This window comes from Acipenser ruthenus, chromosome 46, assembly GCF_902713425.1.
Source record: "Acipenser ruthenus chromosome 46, fAciRut3.2 maternal haplotype, whole genome shotgun sequence".
In the NCBI taxonomy this organism is placed as follows: domain Eukaryota; kingdom Metazoa; phylum Chordata; class Actinopteri; order Acipenseriformes; family Acipenseridae; genus Acipenser; species Acipenser ruthenus.
In genome coordinates this window covers 2,339,631-2,360,902 of record NC_081234.1, presented here as the reverse complement: position 1 = coordinate 2,360,902, position 21,272 = coordinate 2,339,631, and the positions used below count along the sequence as shown (strand labels likewise).

The 21,272-nt window shown below is 41.8% G+C and overlaps 1 protein-coding gene across 4 annotated transcripts in view; it reads right to left on the bottom strand.

The window, feature by feature from the left end:
• Window positions 1–21,272, bottom strand: part of LOC117411725 (dedicator of cytokinesis protein 5-like) — a 152,507-nt gene that overhangs the window by 18,335 nt on the left and 112,900 nt on the right. The window contains exons 40-47 of one of the 4 annotated variants that reach the window (XM_059013778.1): window positions 20,454–20,558; window positions 15,793–15,934; window positions 13,229–13,310; window positions 11,985–12,069; window positions 6,496–6,582; window positions 3,117–3,293; window positions 1,708–1,791; window positions 237–1,061 (exon numbers count right to left, since the gene is read on the bottom strand). In XM_059013778.1, the coding sequence (XP_058869761.1) occupies window positions 1,050–1,061; window positions 1,708–1,791; window positions 3,117–3,293; window positions 6,496–6,582; window positions 11,985–12,069; window positions 13,229–13,310; window positions 15,793–15,934; window positions 20,454–20,558 (774 nt within the window). In that variant the 3' untranslated portion in view covers window positions 237–1,049. Of the gene's footprint in view, window positions 1–236; window positions 1,062–1,707; window positions 1,792–3,116; window positions 3,294–6,495; window positions 6,583–11,984; window positions 12,070–13,158; window positions 13,311–15,792; window positions 15,935–20,453; window positions 20,559–21,272 lie in introns of those variants that run through there. The other 3 variants (XM_059013776.1, XR_009319807.1, XM_059013779.1) reach the window with 3 other exon arrangements.

The following is a 21,272-nucleotide window of genomic DNA, read 5'->3' as shown; positions in this document are numbered from 1 at the left end:
CCCCCTAACAGACTCTCTGCGCCCCCCACTTTGCACACCACTTGTATAGATGATGTTATGCTGTTATAAGTTTGGTTGCTGTATTGACCAGCCCCTGGTAATAGTACAGCAAGACATTGCCAAACTGTTTTGTTCTCTAAGGCAATGCCAAGCACTATGAAGATGAAAACAAAACGAAACTAAAACGTAAAGGATCAGTGACTTGCCCAGCCTGATCGTGTATTTTGTGTTTGTGATTTTGTTTCTGTTTAAACCTTTTATTTTGCTCTGTGAGCAAGTCTTTTTGTGTTTAAATATTTTATTTATTTTTGTTATTTGTAACTAAAACGACGGCCAGCCGCGTCTTTCTTTTGAAACTGCAGTGCCTGGTGTCAGTGCTTTAGTTCCTGCTTCTGCCGTGACGTCACCGCCCAGCCACCCTGTCACAGCATATATTAAAGTAACTATAGCTAACACAACAATCCAATACATCTTACCCTTTTTGCACTTCCATGAATTACAAAGCTCTCAAATGTACAGTTTAAAGAAATGTATTTTCACCATAATATACACCAAATATGTATTTTCATTTTAAAACAGACTGATCTGCTACTACTAGGTTAAATATGTTCTCAGTTTGCTTGCTTGCCTTCCGGGAAGTCTGTTATCAATCAATCAATCTGTATTGCTTATATAGCACCTTTAGTGATAAAATCGCCTCAAAACGCTTTACATATAAAAATAACAAAAATGAATAACATACACAACAAATAAAAGATGAGAAAATACAAAATACCCCCTTAAATTACACACAGTAAAACAATCATCACTTAAAAAGCAGTGATAAAAATATAGAATAAAAAAAAACAAGTAGAAAAAAGGCTGATAAAATGTTCCCTTTAAAATGCATATGCTAAATATGTCTTTAATCTTAATTTAAAAGCATCAAGAGATGGTGCTCCCTTACAAATCGTGTCATCATTTCACAACTTTGGTGCTCTAAAGTTGAACGCTCTGCTGCCTTCTTTCTCTGTGTCCATGGAATACTGAGTTAAACTTCATCCTGTGATCTAAGAGAGGGACTAGGTACATATGAGGTCAATAAATCTTTTGGATATAGGGGAGCAAGGCCATTTAAAGCAGTATCAGTTAGAAGCAGGACCTTCAAATCAATCTTACGCCGTACAGGAACTCAATGTAAGGCTGCTAACACAGAGGTAATGTGTTCATACTTATTTGTTCTAGTTAAACCCCTGGCAGCAGTATTTTCCACAAGCTGCAACTTAAAATACCAGATACTATAAAGGCATGCATCAGTTTCTCAGCATTCTGCAGCAATGCCTTACTTCCTTGGTCATTTCACCCCAGCAGTGTCTTCTGGGTCAAAGCATGTTACTGCTACCCATTAAATACAGTTTCACTCAACATTCTCATAAATAATTTGAAAAGGGACTGGCTTTAGGAGCTCAGAGTGGTGCAGAATGGTCTTAATAATGAGAGAGTTGTTAGGTATTTCATGGGATGGCACAGTGTGCTTTGAAAAATCTAAATAATGACAAGGTCAAAGGAAGGGCAAAGGAAAGTGACTTTGCCCATAGTACATACGTTTTTTTTTGTACTGTTCCGGGCTCAGGTGTGAGACTCAAACTAAAGACCATGCTGACAGCTCCCCATACTAGACTCCTTGCCCCCCCCCCTCCCCCCAGTTTGGAGAAGCTCCTGCGGTACCTGGATGGCAATGAGCTGCTTGAGGAGTTCAATACGCTCCTGGTCTCCTGGGTGATCCTGGAGGTACCTTTCTGTGAAGAACGCCTGGCAAACACAAAGAACACAAATAGGTAAGCAGGCATGATGCTTCATGATACCAAGTATGCTAGTAACATACAACCCCCACCAAAGCTGTAGAGCGAACAGTGTGAACAATGTATGTACATAAAACAGTCAGAAAAGCTAAGTTTCATCTATATGAATATAGAGAGAGGACAGGAAGAAGGATGGTAAAGATGGTAGATTTATCTTTGTAAGAACAAACAAGAGTTGATGTTTTGGCAGTATAATATACATACATAGTTTATATATAATTTATTGCTAACTGGAGGTTTTTTCAACTGAAAGGAAAGTTTGTCCCTATTAAATGCAAAGTGCTGTATTATCTGTTTTTTTTCTTTTTATAAGAAATGATTCATCCAGATACATTCGGGATGGGGTGGCAGGTCTGCCATTCTGTTTATTGTGGGGTGGATAAATTTCACGTTTTTGTTCTGCTATTTTGGTCGTACCTTTCAGGTAATTTGGGTTTCCATGTAGTTTTCTTTAAGGGGGAGAAATTTGCCTTCCAAATGCAAATACACTCATTAATATACAAAATGGGAAGGTATATTCAAATGTGTCTTTCTGAGTTCCAATTTGCCCTTGCACGACTATTGCTATCATGCAGTTTTCTTAAGCTGGGTTTCCACTAAGTTTTTAGGTTGTATTGAAGAACCACAAGTGCAGCCTTCCTCATTTGGCCACCAAATGTTTTTAAATAAAAAAGCACTACAATTTTATGAGGCAAATGGCCATAATTTCAAAATGTTGAAAAAATGGTTTCACAGATAAATAATTTAAAAAAAAACCCTCGTACTGTATTGTTAGTTTTTCCTATTTGGTCAAAGAGCTTGCCAGGGCATTTAGTTATAGAAGAAAGTTGCGTGTCACAAGAGGATTTTAATTGCTGAAGTCCTGTGAGCATAATGTACGTTTTTCGGACATGTTTCCATGCAAAAAAAAAAAAAAATGTGGTCAATTTGCATGGCTTTTTAGTGTGAGAAGGCGATTTACCCACCCCTTTAAGCCGTACCATGGTTTGGCCACACACTTCCGGTAGCGTGAGGAACGCGTGTGTTATGTGTGCGCTACGTCACATTCTCACGACAATGGAGAGAGAATCTGGAGTTTCTAAACTGCATGGAAGCCCCGCCATTGAAATACTTGTGGTCATGTCACCAAGCCAAGTTTCAATCTATTGGTTTAATAACATACAATAACTGTAGTTGTCCTTATCAGTCTTTTCTTGTTTTGTTATCGGACACATCTTGAAGCTGCTGTAAGAAAAGTGGTGCTACAATCAGAATGTAATCCCCAGCCAGACTGACCTTCTCGTAGTTGGAGAAGCCGCCCATGACAGCAGGGTCCACAATGCCACTGAGCAGCATTGAGAGTGGATGGACAGGCAGGGAGCGATCGCAGGCCTGGTGCTGGACCAGGTTACTCAGCTTCTCATTGGTCAACTCCATGGTTTCGATGGCATTCTCCAGGGGGCTGATCTCCTCCTGACCACACAAACACATGTACAAACAAAATCAGTTTGGCTGTCCAGTTTTTCACACCTTCCAGAATGTTTAAACAGAACATTTACATTTAAATACAGAAATCTTTAATCGTAGTAGCTCATACATAACTGTAAAATGCTCATTCATTATTCTAAGGTAACATTATAAGAAAAAAATTGATGTTGACAAAGGTTCCAGCTAGTGCCTTCTTATAATTTCTCCTCAGATTTCTCCTTAGAATCCCAGTAAAAGCTATTTCATTAAAACCGCTATGTGATGGGGTGTACATCCCTAGATTTAAATCTTGTATGTTATGTCCCTGGGAGGCTTCCGTAACCAGCAGCCATCTTGGATCAGACCGGACACTTGAGTTGATGTACAGCCAAAAAGGGTGCCAGTTTCCAGACAATTAGAAACCGGAGTAAACGGTTACAATGAGGAGCTGAGTAATATTCTATTCTGGTAGAAGACCAGCGGATAGGAGTGCGTGCTGTACAAGCTGAAGGCTAAAATAGTTTGAAAATATTCTTGTGACACATTCACTTTGATCTGTGCCTGCAAAACTTGGAAGCATTACACAGTGCACTCCGTTTATAAGAATCACATCCGTCCTGGATGATTTGATACTTATTAGAGGTTGATTCTTAAAAGCAGACCGATAGGATTACAATTAGCAAAAGCGTGCCTCTGTGCATCAGTAGTTTAAATACAGTATACAAATGTCAATGGTACTCAATCACTGACGACAATACATCAAAACGAGTCCTCCTGGGTAAGCAACTTGTTATATGATCACGATTATGTTTACTCAAGGCTGCAGAATCCTATTTTACTACAGTATACTTGAGAAGCAATCGTCTCGTGAGGGTGCCTAGTTTAACTGCCATGCGGTGTTACGTGTAATGGCCTTTGAATTAAAATTACATTACAGTACAGTATTTTACTGTCAGGACTACCACTGCATTTAAGCATATGTGGCTTACTTATTTTCAGTTGCGATGCAAATCTCAGTTTTTCACTGCCCTGAGTTAGATAGGGAATGCAATGGTTTAGTTGGCCTTTTGTTTCCTTTTTATTTTTGTTCTGTGTGCTTGTAAATAAAGACTGTGTCAGAAGAGACTACACCTGAACATTGCTGACTCCTTTACTAATTATTTCTCAACTGTATAAAACCTGAAAAGCTCATTGCTATACCACATGCTGCAAAGGAAGCAATCATATAATCAGGTGTTTGGATTAGGGGGGCGTAAATTCTGGTGGTAAATGAATACGTATAACTAAAAAAAATTAACAAAATCATTGCATCCCTAGAGGCATAATGTAGGAGGAACGTCATTTCTAATGGAATAGTTTGTAAATAGAGATGTGTAAGAAACATTTTAAATGATCTGTACCATTGATATGACCACTGGTAAAAACAATGTGGCATTGAAACGGTTAATGTTTACTTGACAACACATGTAGTACAGCATTATTGAGAGAATCGTGGAAAGCTGTAAAGACTATATTAAAGTGAGTGGTCCGTGTCATTGATCTGGTCAGAGGTTAAAACAGCAGCATGTCTCAAGCCTGTTCTCGTCTACAGTCTGGACTTTGTTCCAGTCATTCTGTAAATTGTTTAATTGAACCAATTAAACCTGCATCCAGACCCTGAAGTAGTTAATTATCTAATTTTACCTGTTAAACTTGGAGCGGAATGGCCCTCCAGGACCGTAATCGAACACCCCTGGACCACCCTTTCGGGTCATTCCGTGACAAATCAACCAACAGGTTACACCCTACCATGTCCCATTTACACCAGACTTGGTTCTTGGGGTTGTTTCAGGAAAACAAACAATCTCAAACTTACACGTTTAGACTGATCAGGTCAAGGGGTCCAAAGTTCTAAAGAGGTCAAAATGAATGTTAACCAAATCACACAGCAAATCCAAAAGGTATAAAAAATATATTTTAAAGAAAACAAAAGGAAGTTGCACCTTAAAAGTTTTTGAAAAAAAAAAAATTCAGTGAGGAAAAAAAGCCAGCACCTTTATTCCAGGTGAACATTTTCTTTTTTTGCAACAAAGGCCACACCATTCAACGACCCCTTCTCTCTCTCCACGGTTTCTCAGTCTTTTTGAGATATTGATTCTGAAACTTGTAGCCTCTTGAGTAAGACTAAGCGAGACTAGGAATGTTGCCATGGGGTACCCAGCATTTGTCATCCTTCTCTGGCCAGCAATACTTTGATTTCCCAGCAGTCTTTCGCTTGACTGTTCCCCCAATACCAAAGAGCCTTTGCCATGTGAAGTTGCAAAATAATTCCATTCGGCATCCAAGTTGAAGTCCAGTTTATAGTGGCAGAGATTTCTGAAATCTAACTGGTTTTTGTATTGGGCAGCACAACCACCACTGAAGTAATGCATTTTCCTCAGGTGGGGAAGTTTTTCCTTCACTTGGGGGAGGAGTTGGGATTGAAAGAATTCCTGGCACCTATTATACTCCACATCAATGGGAAGTTCTCAAATTTTGAATTGAGTGCTTTACTTCAGTACTATGATAGCAGTGCTAGTAACATCTCCACGTCACATAAACGTAATTGTTCACCTGCAATAAAAGGTGCTGACTTTTTACCCCACTGATGATGTGATTCATTTACTCATGTCAAATTACAGTTTTGTTACATGAAGATTATTCATGTTCCTTGAAAGGGGGGGGGGGGGGGTTAAAGCAAAACAAAAATACTACCTTCACGAAAGTTTGCACAGTTGAAGCCTAGACCTTGACCTTTTCTTGGTATTTTTTTTATTTTTGTGGTCAAACACTGGGTTAAGGTGAACGTTTGTTTTCTTTTTTGGATTTGCCATGCAATTTCCAATAAAATGACACCTCCCACAAGTCGCACAAACCGTTTTTGAGTAAAAGGTTAGTTAATGGGGGGGGGGGGGGGGGTTTGCCTATCAACCACATTTTGACCGCTCTATAACTTCTGACCCCTTGACCTGATCAGTATAAAAATGTTAATTTGAGCTTGTTTGCCTGGAACATCCCGAAGAACCACATTTAATGTAAATCAGAGACAGTAGGGTTTAAAAACTTTTTGGGGGTGATTTGTCATGACCTCCCCATTCCCATCCAATCGCTCACCTGAGACTGCCTGTAAAAGGTACATTACTTTCATTTGTCAGATTCCAACACAAATTTGAACGTGCTTATTCCTTACAATGGAGACTGATTTGACTTCAAACCACTTTAGGATCCCTGGAAACTTGTAGGCTGTGAGGTACGAGGTTCTCTCAATCCACATGGTCTGCAGGGAACACAAAGAAAGCAGCCAGTCAGCAGAGAGGGCAATGTGTTACATACATCTCTTCAACAGAATCCTTACGTAGATGACTGCAGGTGTGGGTGAATACAGCGAAACATTATGTTATTATAACAATCCAGGTTCCCTAAAATGGAAATGTAACCATTACCGAAGAGGTATTTACCTCCTCAAGACCCGGAAATCTGAATAAGATATATCAAAAGCTGCTCACGAGCCTGTGACAGAGTCACGGCCCGCCCCCGAGGGCACAAAGGGACAACGCACACAGATCTCGGCGTCATTTTCATATTATCATCAGGATTATGATAATAACCTAACGTTCCCTTTCAAGTATGAAATGTAACCATTACCAAATGGGTCAGTATACCCAAGCCGTCGCAAGGGCTAGATTGCCAATGGACCGGAATGCTACAAGGCTAAGCCGAGGCTGCCTTTTATGTTACCATTCGGAACCCCAGTAACAAGTAGCTAGGGCTAAAAAAATTGAGGGAGAACTCGCCTCTATGCCTCTAGTCCTTAGAACCTAGTGAAGGTATAAGGAGTAGCCCACACCGCTGCACTGCAAATGTCCTTGACAGATGCACCCTGGAATAAAGCCCACAAAGTTGCCGTGCCCCTGGTGGAATGGGCAGTGAGCTTCTCTAGAGGTGGCAAGTTGGCCAGCTTATAGGCAGCTGGGCCTGTGGCAGCAAACTCCTAGGGCTGCTGCTTGGCTTGTGACTTGGCCTGAGGCTTTTGTCCCTGCGCTGGCTGGCGGAACCTATTAAAGCCTCCACAGCCCGGTTCTGAACAACACCTCTGGCAGCGGGTGCAGGCTTTGAGGCTGCTGGGGCCTTGGGCGCCAGTTTGCTGCTGGTTTGCGCACTGGAGGTGTTCACTTGGGCAGCAGGCAAACCAGCTCCTTCATGGATTCCTGCACACGGTGATAGTGCTGCAGCATCTCGTCCACCGCGGGACCAAACGTATGCCCGGGTGTAACAGGGGCATCCAACAGCGGTGCTTTGTCTCCTTCAGGCACGTGTGCCTGGGAAAGCCAAAGCTGCCTACGTGCAGCTACCAGCACAGCCAGGTTCTTGCTTACAGCCTGCCCGTTCAGTTTTGATACACGGAGCAGGTTCTTGTAAGCAGACACAGCTCATCTGGCTGTTCTGGTGAGGGCTTGTGACTGTTAGAGAGGGACCTCAGCAACTAGGACTGGTAGGCTACCAGAATACTATTATTTTGCTATTGACCATACAGAGGCCCTTTTACCTATGCACAAATTGGGTTGGATGTACAGGAATGGATACCACAAAACAAACAAATGCATTCAACCATTTATTTACAATTTATTTTTTCAGATACCTTAACCATATGAAAGGAAATTGTGTGGCATTTAATTTGATATAGTGATCTTGCTTCTAAGCTTAAAACATAGCAACTACAAAGGAAAACAGTCCAAGTAATGCAACTGAGATTAAATTAAACCATTGCATACTCACACATATAGGCTCCAGTTCAAAATCAATAAACTCAACCTAATTTGCTTATTACAGAAAGAAAAGTATCATGAAAGGATACGACTTCAGCATAATAATGCGTGTTACAAAATACCATTAAGTAATTTTCATTATTTTCTGATAAAAAAGGGTTGTTCACTAATGTGCTTAAAAAAACAGTGAAAATATTTCACAAAGAACACATTGCACCATAAACCGTTTAACCACTTATATTCAGCACAATAAAATCACAGTTGTTTATCAAAATAAAATCATCAGTGTAGTTAAAATGCGCAAACGTACAGTAATACTAGAGGTCAATTGTATTTTGAATAACCCTACTAATGTAAAAGGCTGGTAATGTAGCTGCTGTTTTATAATCGCATGCAAAATACCCCAGCAGCGCAAACAAACACTTTTTTTTTTTTTTACCAGTGTAATAATTGCTATGTTCACCCACTATGACAAAATCCACAGAACGCTTCTTAAAAATTCTTGAAAACAATACAGTTCTGTCCTCAACCTCCTTTTGTCTGCCCATTTTCATTTCTGCGAATGTATTCATTAAAAAAAGCAAAACGTTTTTAACAAAACTAACTCTAAAACATCTACCCAGGATGTAAATCCTGATGTATTAAATTAATCAAACACGTCTAGAGCTGATTAACTCAATTCGCGAATTCTGGCAAACAAAGATGACTGTGCAACAGCTTAATTGATCATCTGCACTGTGTGCTATAGTGCCAGTGGCTGTAGAGTATGGGAATGTTAAAAACATAAATACAATTATTAAAGCTCCAGAGGGTTGTTTCTGTGTTCATTTTTGGTACAGTGCATTATTAAGTAAAATTTTGTGTACAAAACATATTCTTTTAAGTTTCTAAGCTTGTAAATGAGTTTGGATTGCTTGGAACAGCAACTTTTCTTCTTCCTCGGGGGAGAAGGAGAGGCAGAGGAAGATGGCAAGACCGTGAAGACAGCTTCCTGTGTGAGCTACTTTCCCAGTCTCCCTTGGCACAGAGCCATAGGGTGAGGCGCAGCCACCTCTACCAGTGGGTGATGGGGAAGAGCGCTGTGCAGGAGTGAGGGATGCAGAGCGCTCTGTAGAGCTGAGGGAGAAAGGTTTTTCCAGCGTACGCTTGGAGAAAGATGCACAAAACTCACAGAAACTGTGGTTCTTCAGTGCCTCCTTGCCATGCTCAGGCCCCAGGCAGGAAGAGCATCTGCCGCGCTTGTCCTCAACCGGCAGACTGCAGTGTACAGTATACAGTATACAGATGTACGAGTGCAGCCTCAATCTGCTTCTAGACCGCAACTGGGAGGGTCAAGACCCGAACAAGACAGGTTTGGTGCCGGACCGGGGCATAAGCACCAGGTTGGTACGGTACCGGGTCGGTAACAGTTTGGTGACTGTAGCACCGGGTAGGTACGGTATCTGGTTGAAACCGGGACAGTACAGTATGGTACCGGGACGGCACCGGTGCGTTAACCTCGGGTCGGGAACAGAGCAGGTCGGTGCCTTCGATACCGGTATAGTACAGGTCCACCAGTTCACAGTTCCCGTGGATAGCAATGTACAGGGATGCCCACCTGTATAAGCCACTAGCAAAACCACTCAGTCAGTACCAACACGAGACTGAGGGAAGCCTGCTTGTTAGAGGTACTAACAGCCTTCAAAATGGTAATGCAAAAGCAGTCACCAAAACGGCAGCAAGATACTGTGGGAGAGACTGCAAGCAATCTCAACCGAAACATGTATCTTGGTCCAGTGAAGTGCTGCATAAATTCACAAAATAAAGAGAATTTAATCCATCCGGAGCTATGCAGCCTGGGGGGAGAGCACAGTCAGTCGACTTATGTTGCTTGATCCCTGGGAAGGAGCAATTCAAGCCGCTGGCTTCACGCGGAGCACAAGGCCACTGGGAGACGAAACAAACAACAGGCTGTAGTGCACAATATATGAGTAAATTAAGTGTACAGCACAATAATTTGCGAAAAATTATACAGTCATAAGCAACAAGTACTTATCTGATACCAGGCTCTCCTGTCGGGTCAGTCTTGCAAGGAAAAATGGCACTGAGATCTGTGTGCACTGTACCTTTGTGCCCTCGGGGGCGGGGCCATGACTGCATCACAGTCTCGGTGAGCAGCTTTGATATATCTTATTCAGGTTTCCGGGTCTTTAGGAGGTAAATACCCATTTGGTAAAGGTTACATTTCATACTTGAATGGGAACCTGTGTGAACAGTGACTGGCTCTATCCAATCAGTAAATCCAAGAACAGATATTGTTTTTTTTCTTAATGCAAGTCAATGACATTTTGCTAAACTGACATAAAAATGGAAGATACTACTTAATTCAGTGTTCACTGGGAACCACTGTATTGATAGATCTGCTGGGTTCAGAACTCAACATACAGAAATGAGCAAGTTTTTTTTGTGTGATGGAATAGTGTTACTGAACAGGCTGTAAAACACAACATTACTTTCCCTAGTTTCCTGCTTTTGTTGTAGGTATTCTTGCAATATCTTTTTCAACATAATTGTGAATTGTTTAATATTTTTTATTTTCGTTTCACGTCGGTTATGCTTCAGGTTTTCCCAGCTAAATGCCTTCTACATTCATAACATCGGCTCTTAATCAAACCTCAAATCAGAAACACTTCATTGGTTCCCGACTCCTCTCCCAAAGTTCAGCAGTTTGATTGGTTCATCTGTCTTTATGACAAGAGATACGGTAATAACAATATATATATAAAAAAATAGCAATTATATTGAAAAAGATACTGCAAGAATATTTACTACAAAACAGGAAACTAGGGAAAGTAATGTGTTTTGCTTTAAACCCTACAGCCTGTTCAGTAACACTTTAAGGGCCATATTCATAAAGAATTTAGCACCATAAGTTACCCCTTTTTCTGTAGAACGAGGTAAATGCTTTGTGAAAACGTCCCTAAAACGACAGGTAGTGGACAAAAAAATGGAAACCCCAATGTAAAGTCACTTAATAGGGCGTTGGGCCACTATGGTATCCTGCTATGTGGAGAGCTCAGCAGACCGTTTTTGATGAAACTGGCTGCTCGCGCCCCAGGTTGAAATTTGCAGTCAATTGATCTGCAGTTGCTCGTCTGTTTTGTCTTGCACTTTGAATTAATGCACGGATATCACGATCCTGGAGTATGCGCTTCCGCCCACTGTTGCCCTTTGCTGATGATGTCTTTCCCTCGGAGTTCCATGCCAACATCACCTTAGCATCATCACCGTTCGTGAAACATCAGCAAGTTGAGCTGTCTTGGTCACTGAAGCTCCTGCCAAACGCACCCCAACAATAACCCCTCTTTCAACTGAGGTCTCCTCTTGCAGTCATGCTAGCCATAGTTATAAGCAACCAGGAACCTGTACAGCATTTTTATACATGACCCTAAATATGCTTGGATGTTATTTGCTTAATTAACGCATGAGCCACACCTGTGTCGAAGCCCTTGCTTTCAATATACTTGGTGTCCCTCATTTACTCAGGTGTTTCCATTTTTTTTGTCCACTACCTGTATATTACTGTATTACTTCAGTCGACTTCATTGCAAGTAAGACGCAAATTAACAACTGAAGTTTGAATGAACACATCAAGCTTCAACGCCCAACAGAAAACGGCACTAGTTATTAGGAGGTTGATATAGACTAGTTGTGTGTGTTTATACGCAAAATATGTCACAGAGGTTAAAAGATATTGCTAAAGTATGGTCATCTGATATATAATGTGTGAGTGTGCCTGTATACTCAATGGATGTTTTTTTACTTTGATTATGTATGCAGGAACAGAATCTCAAAGTGTGGAGAAAGGCACAAAATGAGTCATTGCAATTTGATTCATGAAGCAGGATGGCAGCATTGCTCTTTTTAGACTCACTGCAAACTCGTTGTCCGGGTCCTTCTCTCCTTTCCTGAAGGCTCTCGAGTACTGGAACTGCTGCACCTCGTTGGCCCTGTAATAGCTGAAATCACCAGCTTAGTCAGAACCTCCGTAAAACCACAGGGAGGAAGTCAGTGTGGTTCTGAGTCGTTCTAACTAGTCAGGATGAGATTCCAATACCATTCATCACAGTTTCTGTTCAGTCAATCAAACGCCCCCTGCTAACATGCTTGTACCATGTATTTATTATTACCATGATTAGCTGTGGGTATTTTACTGTTACTATGTTGTAGTCTCCAGTGATTCAACATGTTTGCCAGCGCTTTACCATGTTTTCATTTTGATGAGCCTATAAATTCAATTGTTATACTAAAAGATTGAATTTGAATTCAAGTAATGAATTCAAGGTGTGATACTGTGAAACGGTTCATGTCGCCAGGGACAGATTATGGTGATATTGTTTGCCAGTCAGTTCTAACTTTCACTTTACAAAAGTCACTCCTGTTAATGTCACAGTCCTCTTATTATCACCACATTGAAATGTCCCTGACAGAATATAATGGGAGTCAATCAGGACAGCTCCAGCTCATAAGATCACTTTGGTTAGAATCACACTCTGCTTAATATTACTAACATTTAAGTGTGATTCATCACGTTCTGCCTGTCAAAAATACATATTGGTGTTTGTTTGAACTTCTATATGACTTTAAATAGTTGTGTAGCCACCAGACAGCTCTAGAAGTAAAAACACTGCCTGCTTCCTGAAATTACACCAGCCTCTTCACCCAACCTTACACAACTGCTTTCTACTCCACTTCATATCATTTCGGGTAAAAAGCACAACATTAGAAGGTTCATATGCAAGTAAGTTGCTGTATAAATAAAATACAGTAGAAACACACAGCCCACAGAATGACATAGAACTCCTGATGAAGTCAACAATTTTTGCTCAATCCCTTTCAAGTGATATTAAAAGGGTTGTACATAACTGAGTTTAATTCTGAAACCCAGGGCTGGGTGCAGGACGAGTGTGACCATGCAGTTATTTAGTTAGGATCTGCATGCCCAGTAGGGATAATATGCTGCTTCCTTCTACACCAATCTAACTCCATTCTGCTTTGCTTCTGATCACATACAAATGCAGAGACAGATTTAACCTGGAGCATCCTACCCTCCAATGCCCTATTCATTACTCTTCCTTCCCCACCGATATCCCCAGTAATGGTACAGAGGTGCTTTACTGTAGTATCTGCTCCGGGACCGGCTTGTCCTTGTATCGAGGAGGCAGGTTCATCACCGGCTTCACAGTGAAACACTGGATGTCTGGGACACAGGGTTAAGGACAGGGCTTAATGATAGTCAATATGGGCAGGGTTCAGCAAGACTGGAAGCAGCATACAAGTTAAATATGTGCTTTCACTGAAGAAATAGACATGCACTATGCTTCTATATTACACTCAGGACTTACCTGAAGAAAGGTATTGGTGCTCCACAACTCTGATTAACCTACTCTGTGTGTTTCCAATTCAAGCTAAGCAGTCATCCGAACCTAATGAAAGTACAGCAGCTTGGACTGTGCTGCATTTACAAACATGAACAAGACTGATTGTTTAAAATGAGTGTCACAATACAGGTAAAGGTGGTGTACAGAACATCTCAAACAAAATAGATTAAAATGAAGTTACTGCTACTACACCACCTTATTTATTTGCTTTTTCGTAGCTGCTATAAATGATACTGGAACCGGCAATGTAATGTTGTGGTGCTTGCTATCCAAGATCCCTTCATAAATTTGACAATTTATATTTACATATAAATAGTTATAGTTACATATAATTAGAAACCACAAACAAAGGATCACCAATAACATTTTAATTGTTAAAATTATATATCAAATATATGACGACAATCAGTTTTTTCTATCAAATAGGTTTATATTTAAAACGACCATAAATGACACACATAGATAGATAGATAGATAGATAGATAGATAGATAGATAGATAGATAGATAGATAGGAGAGAGAGAGAGAGAGAGAGAGAGTGTTGTCCTAGGGAAAAAAAGGACTACATCTCCCAGAAGGTCACAGGCTGAAAAGCCTTCATTAATTGTTTTATTAGTGATTATCCCCTGCACCTGGTGAATTAGAGCCAGCTGCAGGGTATAAAAGAAAAGCAGCCAGTCTGTTCGGGGCTGCTGTGTGGAGCACCCACTTGTTAGCGTGCACAAGCATAGGAAAAATAAAGGTAGTGTAAACCTGTGTGGTTTTGTTTTGTTTGTACGTTTTGTATTACAGGTAAACAGCTTAGCTGTCCTGTTTGATAGTTAAGTTCTGGTTCTGTGTTTTAGATAAGTGCTCAAAAAAGAGCTAGGTGTTTGTTTTGGTTATTTTGTGTTTATTAAAAATAGCGCGTCTGCGCTTTAAAAAACTCAATTTCTGTGTCCTGGGTCTGTTTTAAAGGGGCAACGAACCCGAGTGGGTGCGGTTTTATTACATATGGTAGTCGGTTTGCCTTGGCCGACCCACTTCCTCAGTGGCGCTGGGAGTGGTCGTAGGTGCCGGTCCATGACCAGTAGTTCGACCACCTTGTCAGGACTATTAAGCTCGGGTTTGAGCCATCGGATTGCAAGGTGAATTAGGTCGAACATCTGAGACTGGGGTGGAACTCCCGGGACATAAGACCAGGCATGATATTTGTGTGCCCTTACTGCTTGAGTAACCCCGGCCCCAGCTAAAATCTCCCCCTTTAGGGATGGATAACTCTCTGCCGTTTCAGGTGCCAGGTCGTGGTAGGCCTTCTGAGCTTCTCCCAGTAGAAATGGGGCCAGAATGCCCGCCCATTTCTGCCGGCCATCCCTCCCGGGTGGCCGTCCGTTCAAACGTGAGTAAGAAGGCCTCCACATCATCCTCCTTGGTCATCTTCTGTAGTACGTGGTTGGGTCGGATACTGCTGGTGACATTGGTAGGAGGTCCGGTTGGAGCCAGGCTTTCCAGTCTCGCTTTCAGGGTGGCCATCTCCTTTTTGGCTACCTCCAACTGGTGGGCGTGTATCCTATTGGTTTCCTGTTGGACTCTTGTGTTCTCCTGCTGGGCAGCTGTGGCAGGGCATCCACATTCATCATTATTTATCCGAGCTGGGTCCGACGGATTTCCACGATCGGTCGAGATCCCACCACTACCACCATATGTAATAAAACTGCACCCACTCGGGTTCGTTGCCCCTTTAAAACAGACCCAGGACACAGAAATGGAGGTTTTTAAAGCGCAGACGTGATACTTTTAATAAACACAAAACAAAATAACCAAAACAAACACCTAGCTCTTTTTTGAGCACTTAACTAAAACACACAGAATCAGAACTTAACTATCAAACAGGACAGCTAAGCTGTTTACCTGTAATACAAAATGTACAAACAAAACAAAACCACACAGGTTTACACTACCTTTATTTTTCCTATGCTTGTGCACGCTAACAAGTGGGCGCTCCACACAGCAGCCCCGAACAGACTGGCTGCTTTTCTTTTATACCCTGCAGCTGGCTCTAATTCACCAGGTGCAGGGGATAATCACTAATAAAACAATTAATGAAGGCTTTTCAGCCTGTGACCTTCTGGGAGATGTAGTCCTTTTTTTCCCCTAGGACTACACTCACAATAAATAAATAAATAAATAAATAAATAAATAAATAAATAAATATTATATATATATATATATATATATATATATATATATATTTTAAAATAAAACATTTTATTAGTAAGCTTTTTAATTCAAAGATGGGCACCAAAATACTGGAAAGGATACGCTGTCCTGATGAATTGCGGACCTCCTCGCCAGGGGGCGCTGTGCTGGTCATCTTCGATGCGTTGGGGAACTGAGACAGCAGCTTCAGGCCAAAGTCCTCAAGACGCTCGTACTCCTTCCCGCGGTAAATGAATATTTTGTTCTGAAATGGAATCAGCACAATGCCATTCACAATTTAGCGTTTTAAAAAAGAGAATGATTTGTTTCTTATTAACTATCAGCACAGTAATCAAATTATTTAATTCTGACCTCCTATGCTATGGATTGCGAATATTTACTTTTGTAAGTTAAATGAATGTATTTGTGTGCAAATGTTGCACTTCCATTAGCTACATAATTCTCAAATGTGCAGCTTTGAAATAAAGACATGTTATAGCAAAATTATATTTTCATTTTAAAGCAGACTGGTACTGCACTAACTTGAAGAAAGTTTCCAGTTTGTTTTTCTTGCCTTCCAGGGAGTCTGTCAGTGCTTTACTTCCTTGGTTATTTCACCCCAACACTGTCTTCTGGGTCAAAGCATGTTACTGGCTGAAAGCATGTCAATCAATCAGTGAAGGCAACTGATTGGTTATTGACAGGAAAGCAGCTAGTGAAAGGTTGGGGACAATTTCACATTCCAGGTGAAATGACCCAGGAAGTGCAAGACACCTAAAAAGTATGGCTTGCAAACAAATATTGCTTTAACCAGGGTTTGTACACTTACGCAAGTGTAAACTTCCAGGCCTTTTCCAGGCCCTCCTCCCTGGTAGGGAGTCAGCCAGTCCCGAAGCAAGGCCACCATGCGCCCTCTCTGCGGCAGCTGCACCCGGTATACTACCTCCCCAATCCTCTCCAGTACCTGTCAGGGCCCGAGCCAGTGGCTGTCCAGTTGGGGCTACAAACCCAAACCAGCTCTCTGACATTGAAGTGGTGCCCACGAGTCCTGATGTCATAATTCCGTTTCTGTCTGACCCCAGCAGCCTGCAGCTGGTCCCTGGCAAAGTGGTGGGCTGCCTCCAGCTGGTCTTGCAGCCTCCGGGCGTATTCAGGGCCCGATGGCACACTGAGGGCATCCAGGGCCCGGCTAAAGACCATCTCTGCGGGGGTGCGGAGCTCACATCCCAACATGAGTAAGGTGGGCGTACAGGCAGTGGAGTCCTGAACTGTGGAGCAACAAGCCAGCAGCAGCAGTGGCTGTCCCAGTCCCTTTGATGATTGGTGGTGGTCACAGCCAGCTGCACGGCCAGCGTCCGGTTAAACCATTCCACCAATCCATCACTCTGCAGGTGGAGCGGGGTGGTACTGGTCTTCTTGTTCCCCAGGACTCGGCACATCTCCATGAAGACCTGGGACTCGAAGTTGTGCCTCTGGTCCGAATTGAGCTCCTGTGGGATCCCAAACCAAATGAAGAACCTCTCCAGCAGTGCTTCAGCGACCGTCTCCGCCTCCTGGTCAGGCAGGGCGTACGGCCACTTGGTGAAATAATCGAGGGCCACCAAGACAAACCTGTTCCCCATCTCTGAGCATGGGAAGGGGCCCAAGACATCCACGATGAACCTCTCCATGGGTCAGTTTACCTGGCGCTGCTGGAGGGGGGCGTGCGACTGGCCTGGGGGTACTTTCCGGGCAGTGCAAGTGTCGCAGCACCGACAGTGATCCTTTAATGTCCCTTCTGCACTGCCCCCAGTAGAAGGACTGGCGAAGCAGATGTAACGCCTTCGTGACCCTGAAGTGCCCTGTACCTGGGGTCCCATGGTGGGAGTCAATCACTTCCAGGCGCAGTGCTTGGGGGACCACTACCTGCCACACACACACACTCTCTTAACAGCGTGCCCTGTTCCCTTACAATACACGTAACACTGAACAAGACTTGACAAACAGTCAATATTCAGTCAATATTTGGTAGAGGCACCTTTGGCAGCAATTACAGCCATGGGTCTATTTGGATAAGTCTCTACCAGCTTTGCACATCTGGACACTGCAATTTTTGCCCATTCTTCTTTGCAAAATTGCTCAAGCTCCATCAAGTTGGATGGGGACCTTCGGTGAACAGCAATTTTCAACTCTTTCCACATATTCTCAATTGGATTGAGGTCCAGGCTTTGACTGGTCCACTCCAGGACATTGACCTTTTTGTTTTTAAGCCACTCCAGTGTGGCTTTGGCTGTATGTTTGGGGTCATTGTCCTGCTGGAAGATGAATCTTCTCCCAAGTCCCAGGTCTCTTCCAGACTTCAGCAGGTTTTCCTCCAGGATTTCTCTGTACTTTGCTGCATCCATTTTGCCCTCTATCTTCACGTGCTTTCCAGGCCCTGACGCAGAGAAGCATCCCCATAGCATGATGCTGCCACCACCATGCTTCAGGGTAGGGATGGTGTTCTCAGGATGATGTGTGCTGTTAGGCTTACGCCAAACATAGCGCTTAGCGTTGAGGTCAAAAAGCTCTATTTTGGTCTCATCAGACCATAGAATCTTCTTCCACTTAGTCTCAGAGTTCCCGCATGCCTTCTGGCAAACTCTAGCCGAGATCTGATGCAAGTTTTTTTCAACAATGGATTTCTTTTTGCCACTTTCCAATAAATGCCAGTTTTGTGAAGCACCCGGGCTATTGTTGCCGTATGCACAGTGTCTCCCAGCGTAGCCATGGAAGACTGTAACTCCTTTAGAATTGCCATAGGCCTCTTGGTGGCCTCCCTGGCTAGTGCCCTTCTCAACCGGATACTCAGTTTTTGAGGACGGCCTGTTCTAGACAGATTCACAGTTGTGCCATATTCTCTACATTTCTTAATAATGGACTTTACTGTGCTCCAGGGGATATTCAATGCCTTGGAAATGTTCTTATATCCTACCCCTGATTGGTGCTTTTGAAGAACCTTATTCCGGATTTGCTTTGAATGTTCCTTCGTCTTCATGATGTAGTTTTTGTTAGGAAATGTACTAACCAACAGTGGGACCTCCCAGGGACAGGTGTATTTAACCTGAAATCACGTGAAACACCTTAATTGCACACAGGTGGACTCCATTCAACTAATTATGTGACTTCTAAAGACAATTGGTTGCACCAGAGCTTATTTAGGTGTGTCATAGCAAAGGGGGTGAATACTTATGCAATCAATTATTTTCTGTTTTATATTTGTAATTAATTTAGAACAATTTGTAGATTTTATTTTTCACTTTGACATTATGGACTTTTTTGTGTTGATCAGTGGCAAAAACTCCTAATTAAATCCATTTTGATTCCATGTTGTAACACAATAAAATGTGGAAAAGTCCAAGGGGGGTGAATACTTTTGAGAACCACTGTATGAAGTGCCAATGCGGATTTTTATAAACAAAAATAACACAAAATATAAAACAAAAAAGGCACAAGGGCCAAAATAAAGGTTTAAACAAACACACAAATGTAGGCTGGGCATTCGCCTTCACTACTTACAAAATGCTGAGACATAGTAACAACACAGACTCACTCATCAAACCCCTCCCCTTAATGGACTCTGTGCTCTCCATTTATAGGATGTGGCTGCTCCCAATTAACAATATTTGTTCAGTTAGGAGCAGCCACATTCTCACATGTTTTTGGCAGGGACAGGAATTAACCCCATCCCTGCCAACCACCACCAAAATACACACCACCACAATATTTATAGGCAGAGCTCTGCCACAATCCAACACAAGAGAAAGCATTTAAATAAATAAATAAATAAATACATACATACATACATACAACCATACTTTGCAGCAGTTTTGTGATGCAGCACGTTCACATGCAAATAAATAAATAAATAATCTGACTGAATCCACGAAGAGGTTTCATTCTCGTATCCCACAACTTGCTGCGCCAGCTGCTCGTGGCTGCTGTCTGTCTGACATGACACGCAGCTTTTAGATAAATGCCTTCGCCAAACCTTGCAGTGCATATTTTTAAATGTCCTAGACTTACATTTGTCTAGATTATCTATACAGTCAGTTTGATGCAACTGATTAACATTAACTTGATTGTAACATTATACATGACTTTAGTACATTATGTTTGTTTAAATTATTTATTTATTTTATTTAAGATAGCATTGACAAGTCAGAGCTTCATTGTATAATGTCGGTTGCCTCCACTAACAAGGGGGCAGCAGTAGTTTTAGTGGTTATCTGCATTATGATTAGCAGGTCACTCGTGATCTCTGCATCGTCTCTTTGGTTCACAGCCGCAGCAACTTTTTAAAGCTGCGCTGGGCTGTGCAGAAAAGGCCTTGAATATACAAAGTGAAAATCAAGGCTTTTCAAGGTTTTCCAAGCCCCATACGAACCCCGTTTATCCTACAGTGGGACAAGTTTTAAAATGAAATACATGTTTGCTAAAACAAGCGTTTCCTTCAAAAATGCACATTTGAGACCTACAGTATATAGTGAATAGATAAAGTGCATGGTGGAGAAATTGTATGGAACTATTTTCTTTAGACTACAGTATTTTAATAAGTTATATAGACTAGTATTTTAGTAAGTAATATAGACTAATATTTTATTAAGTAATATAGACTATAGTATTTTAGTAAGTAATATAGACTATGATGCTATACCTACACATATACAAATTTCCTGACGTTTTGTCTACAATATTTGATCTGGGAAATGTATGGTGCATGAACACCTCATTAATCAGCTGCAGAGCGGAGGGTGAGTACTCACCCTCAAGAAAGAAGGAAGACCAAGTCCATAGTATCCCACTGCAAAGTACTCGGGCTGGGGTCTCATGGCATGCATGATGTTCTGATAGAACTGGGCCTGCTGCTTCTGCAGAGAAAAAAGAAAAAGACACACAGGCTTTCAACAGCACACACACACACTGAGAAGAACTGACATTGAGATTCAAAACCAGGAAACAAGTATGTTAGAAACACAAGTGTGGTATATGTACATTCTTATAGACAGATGGACTTATATTCCACATACCCATATAAAATTAGACAAGAGAGGAATGGTACAGGAGGATAGCAAGCTGTACTGGAGAACAGTTACAAAAAAAGAATTGTGGAAGAATGATGTCACCACTGGTTAGGTATAGAAAGGCTTGTTCAGAGCTCTTTTGCTAGACCAGAGGAAGAGAAGACTGCTACACTTGTGTATCTGAAATTGGTAATTATTATTATTATTATTATTTATTTCTTAGCAGACGCCCTTATCCAGGGCGACTTACAATTGTTACAAGATATCACATTATACATTATTTCACATTATACAGATATCACATTATTTTTACATACAATTACCCATTTATACAGTTGGGTTTTTACTGGAGCAATCTAGGTAAAGTGCCTTGCTCAAGGGTACAACAGCAGTGTCCCCCACAACCCCCAGTGAACCCACAACCCTCCGGTCAAACAATTATGCGCATGAATATCTTTTTTGTACTGCTTGCTGTTATTGAAGTTAATAAAGTAAGACTCACACCAGTGAGCCACTTAACACTGGTGACATACAACCCACAAGAAATGCAGCCTGAACAGC